General features: G+C 31.8%; 1 protein-coding gene across 1 annotated transcript; it reads right to left on the bottom strand.

Annotated features, from left to right (window-relative positions):
- Positions 1 to 536: 536 nt before the first annotated feature.
- Positions 537 to 5,456, bottom strand: LOC131612541 (uncharacterized). The gene is made up of 10 exons (XM_058884316.1): positions 5,061 to 5,456; positions 4,760 to 4,975; positions 4,432 to 4,680; positions 2,485 to 3,114; positions 2,186 to 2,403; positions 1,476 to 1,640; positions 1,256 to 1,360; positions 1,104 to 1,176; positions 921 to 1,016; positions 537 to 836 (listed from the first exon to the last, which is right to left on the bottom strand). The coding sequence occupies exons 1-10, from the start codon at positions 5,337 to 5,339 to the stop codon at positions 750 to 752; spliced, it is 2,118 nt and encodes a 705-aa protein (XP_058740299.1). The 5' UTR covers positions 5,340 to 5,456; the 3' UTR covers positions 537 to 749.
- Between the last annotated feature and the right edge of the window lie 247 nt (positions 5,457 to 5,703).

Raw genomic sequence — 5,703 nt, 5'->3', positions numbered from 1 at the left:
CAAAATAATGGAAATTATGCAGAAGCTCGGTTAGCCATGCTGAAGCGCTCAAGGAGATTCACAAACAGAGAAGAAGAGTTTTCCAGAGCTCGCTTAGCAAAGTCACACTAGTACAAAAAACACATTTTAAATCGGTTAAAAAAGACTTTTTAAATCAGCTGATGATTCGATTTAATACCGACCGATTTAGAAAGTTTTTTATTTTAAATCAGGTGTGATCCGATTTAAAATATTTTATTAAATCGGTCAATATGATTTAAAAATATGTATTTAAATCGGTTTGACACATTTAAAAAATGATTAAAACGTAATGCAGTTTTTTAAATCTACATGATCTGATTTAGAATCTCAAATTTAAATCAACTCACTTGATTTAGTAATGTTATTTTAAATCTATTGCTATGATTTAAAATCACGGTGTCGCTTTTTAACTGATTTTTTTATTCTTGTTTCTTCGATAATAGTATACAATAAATTATGAATAATAAAAAATTTCATCACAACCAAATACTAATCAAAAACTTCATACACAACCATAATACAAATTGTACCATGGAACAAATTTTTAAATAAATTCCATCAATTTTAAAATATTCGTGAAACTATGTCACAATCAGTACCATTGAACAAAATAACTCTTGCCAAAACCTAACTAAAGTAGTATCAAAATACTAGCTAGTCTAAGCAAAGCTAAACAAACTATGATGCTTACAAAAGAAGCACAAAAATAAAGCACCGACCAAGTTACTTCAAATGAATTCTAAAATAAAATTTGCACAACGTTCTTGAACATTTGTAACGTCATCATCATGAAATGGCGTTGAATCTCCAAATATCTGAATAAATATTTAAAAATATTAGAATATTGTATTAACATTAAAGAAAACAATTGACACATAATTATTTTTTTTGTAACATACCTGATTCCATGTATTAACAATTCCAGCTGATACAATGTTCAACATATGTATCATAATATAATAGCCACACTCATAATGGAAAGATTGTCTTTGGCACTACAATTATCATAAATTACAATAAATAAATAACATATACAAAATTTATTAATAAACTTTAAATTAGTTATGAAATTATTAACTTACTTTGAGATTAATGGTCCATGTTGGCTTTCTCTGTTTTCTCGAACCTTTCAACCTATTATATCCATCTATGGCTCTACGATAATAAAATATATTCATTAAATTTGCCTTCTAAAACATCATAAATTATATGTAAGGAAATAAATTATACTTACGAATCAACAATAAAAACAATGTTTTTATCTGGCTTCAACCCCATCGAACATAGGAAGACTACATTTTGTTTTTTTGGCTCAATAATGAGTAATTGCCAATGATGACTACATTTCATGGGAAACAAAAATTAAATGAATCAACTTCAATTATTTCTAATATATGTGATTACCTAACAAAACTAATTTACTAAAAAATATTATGAAGATCAAATACACTTACTTGTTGAGGTATGGTACAAAAAAACATTCTTTGTCATTCTCAAACAGCTTTTCAGTTATGTGAGACTGAGAACTAGCTCGGTCATTTTGTGGTTGATTGAAATTTGGATCAATGAAACCATACAAGTCAGTCTTGTCCAACTGAGTACAAAGGTGTTTTATATACCTAAAGTCAAACACCAAATTTAGATAAATAACATATCAACATGGAATAAATGCACACCATAAAAAAGTGGCTAACAATCAAATTCCAAGTGGCTAACAATCAAAAAGTGGCTAATAATCAAATTCTAAAATATTTCCCAGAATCCAATCTTTATTAGTAAAATATCCCAAGTGGATTAGAACTTCTAATTTCCATCCAAGGACAAAGGTTGCACTTCACATAAAGCATACAAAAGCCAACAATTTCCAAATTCTAAATATATCGTATCAACCTATCACATAAAGCATAGAAAAGCCAGAAGTTTAAATCTCACATATAAAATCAAATCAAACTATAATTCAAATTTTCCTAAAGCTCACAGAAGCCTTAAACTGGAAATACATGCATTAAACAACTAACAAATAGCACTGTAAGAATACAGAAAATTTGAGAGAGTAGAGTATGAAAATCACATAAATCCCAACAATTTTTATCGAGTAAAACAATCATCGTGGATGAAATATATGAAAAATCCAATAGTAAAAATGAGGTAGAAATGTACTTACACTACCCATATACGTAGAATAGAGATGCGTAAATCTTGTGTCTTCATACACAACTCCATAATATCTTTGATGGGTAGATAAAAAAAATCATCCCTTTCCAACTTGAACTTCAAATCCTCTTTCCGCGACATTATCTTTAACATCAATTTTTCAGCGCCGGTGTTTTCAGGTTCTAGCCTTTTAGATGGGCAGGCATCTATTTTATTGCCTTCAACATCCTAAACAATTAAGACAAAATATAAGACATAGTAAGATAGTCATTTTATATTGAAATAGAAATGGACGCAAATATTAAATACCTTATTAGTAATAAGACGCAATAGTCTTTTCGGCCATTGAATGAAATTGTTGAGGGCCTCACCAACCTTTGTCACCTCATCTGTGGGCATAGGGACTTGAACATTGGAATCTATCACTTTGGTTACCGCCACCCTTGCCATATCATTATCTAACAATTGATTATGTATGGTGGGTCCTAAATTATAGACATTTGCATATGCCACTACATGATGTTTCTTATCAACATATAATTCATACTCTTCAGGGATATCCTCCTCATCCTCTTGTATATGTGGCATTGTTGAACAACTACCATTCGTGCTTGCACGTTTGGTAGTATTAGGAGAACAAACCGGGAAATTTGGATATTGTTGAGAGAAAGCCGACATTGACGATATGTCCCGCATCACTTGTTCTCGAATCTCCTCTGTAAGCTTTAATTTTATGGCCTCTATTTGTGTACTATTTAAAACATGTGAGGTAGAGGCAACATCATGAGGACGTGGACCAAAATATTGTCGGATTCCCACACCTCGACCAACACCACGAACACGTCCAGGGTGTTCAGGTCGCCCAATTGCTTCTGTTAAGATATCTTGACGTCCTTGAGGAACAAAGCTTCCTTCAGTTGCTTTTTGAACTAGAGAATCCTACAACAATAATAGCAACATTATGAGAACAATATGAGTAAAATTAGTAACAGTACAGAATAACTAGTCAATGTCACGTTTATATCATCAATATAAACCATGATTTAAATTAGTAACAGTACAGAATAAATATTCCATAGAAATATACATCCTAAACCATGATTTTAATTCTATAGCATATGAAGTTTAAAATTAGTAACAATACATAATAACTATTTAAATTAGTAACAGTACAGAATAACTTAAATAATTTGAAACTCTACTAGTCATAAGTTTAAATAGATTAGTAATGCATTTGATGGATCCAAGATTCTCATTGTGGCAGCCAATCGAATAACTAGATTTCAAGGTCTCATCATTAATAAGCATCTAAGCTGGTACCGGAACCTACTTCCTTTATCACATAGTGACAATTAGTAAAATTGAGGAGCTGAAATCAGCAAATCAACCAGTTGCCGGTTAATGGTTTTTCTTTGGGTACTCAAACTAGGAATGGAATAAGATGTATCATGAAATAGCAGAAGGAGCTTGGAACTTGAATGTGGAAGGAGTGAGACATCTACAATAGCCTTGACTTCCATTTATTTATAATCTTTTCTCCTACCTGTACTATTAACATTACCTATCTCCTTGTTATTTATGTATATTATTTTAGAGGAAACATCCAGCACATCTCGACAACTCAAACAAAATTATCTTTTGAAAATGGCTGCTTACACCATTCATGTGTTTGTTACTCAATAGACCTCTACTGGCTTTACACTAAGATGTCTTTTTGAAGAGAAAATTCTCACATTTTCTCCAAACCCACCAAATAACAATATATTAACATTGCATGTAAAAGTGTTAGTAATACTAAACATATTAAAAAATGATAAAACATATTTCACTAGCTGTAACTGAGATTAGTGGAAGATACTACACTTTCAGTGTTGCCTCGAAAAGAAACATTTACTCGAAACCATTCTCCACTATAACAAAAATCAGTTGAAGTTAATTCACTTTATCAAACCATTTTCCAATTGCAACATTTGTATAGAAACATGAACTCGAAACCATTCTCCACTATAACAAAAACTTATTGTATCATGGTGATAAATTTTTGTTATGTAGTGATTGTGATAATAAAGTAAAATCTATTTCTATTGTTGGTATGGTGGGGATATGTAAAACAACCCTTGCCATTCTCCACTAATGCATACTTTATTTTAATCGGGCTGAATCGAAGAAAAAATTATCTAAGCAAATTCATTTCATTGCAACAAAAAATACTATCATATATACCTAACAAAAGATCTATGGTATACATTTACTTACAATTTTATCGGCAACAAGTTGTGTTTCTTTTGATGTGTACTCTCCCGATGGTTTTGTTCGGCCTCTTATCCATTTCTCATGGCGTTTTGGTGGAGATGGAGGTGTAGGTAGGGAATCTCCAGCTGACTCTTGTCTTTGTTTAATTTTCTCTTGCATCATCTTTTCTTCAATCAACTCATATCCCCCACGAGACATGATGTGTGGGTATTTGTTACAAGCCTGGACAATTTTCCCCCTCTTTCTTTTCTCCTATTATAAATAACACACCAATTAAATGAAATGCTAAAAATAAACTTGATTGATAAACGGAATCTCAAGTCCAACTAACCAGAAAGGAAGGATCCTCTCGCATCTTAATAAACTTCTGCCATATTTCCTCATCAAGAAAAGGATACTTTTCAAGTGGAGATGTGTCACTTAATTCCCCGTCATTTAAATATCTCCTTGTTAGGGCTGTTTTAAATGCCCTCCAACGCTCACCCGCATAGGAAATCCATTTGCTTTTCAATACTCCAATATCAGTATCACGGATTTCCCATTGTTCCTACATCACATAACAAATAAAATAGTTGGTGTGTGAAAATAATACATTTAAGTAATACATTCTGTAAGAATTATTAATCTTATACCATGATATCATCCCAAATTTGATCTTTCACTTTTGAATTTACATTATCCCAATATTCCTCCAAAATGCTAACTTTGTTTCGAGCAATGGAACCCACATGACTCTTGAACTTTTTTCTGTTTTCCCCTAAAGGTATTTTGGTCCTTGGATCAAAATCAATTGGTATTTTTACACCATTCTCACGTAGACACAACTGTTTCATTCGTGTGCCACGTCTACCCCTCTTTTTGGTAGGTTGAGTAACATTGTTGCTTGGTGAAGGAGCTGATGGATCATCCATGTGCCTGCATTAAAAAAAACATATTAATAATGAAAAAAAATTCATATATGGATTAAAACAAAAGTTAAGAATCAAAGAAAAATTCTTGATAAACTAAAATGTACCATATATGCATATAAACTATTTTCAAAGATTTTCATAATTAGACATTTTCCCATATCCCTTCTTCATGATCATTCCGAGTGGCATACACATCGTCTGCTATAGTTTCCTCACTAGAAGTAGGAATCCGTTGAGAAAAAGGACTCTCAAAAATATCTAGGGTTGAATCTACACTCTCATTAGGCTCATGCATATTTTTACCTTGAAGAACCACTGACCACTTTTTGTTAGAAGGATCACGAACATAAAACACTTGTTTTGC

Source organism: Vicia villosa, linkage group LG6, assembly GCF_029867415.1.
Source record: "Vicia villosa cultivar HV-30 ecotype Madison, WI linkage group LG6, Vvil1.0, whole genome shotgun sequence".
Taxonomy (NCBI): Eukaryota; Viridiplantae; Streptophyta; class Magnoliopsida; order Fabales; family Fabaceae; genus Vicia; species Vicia villosa.
This window is presented reverse-complemented; position numbering and strand designations above follow the sequence as displayed.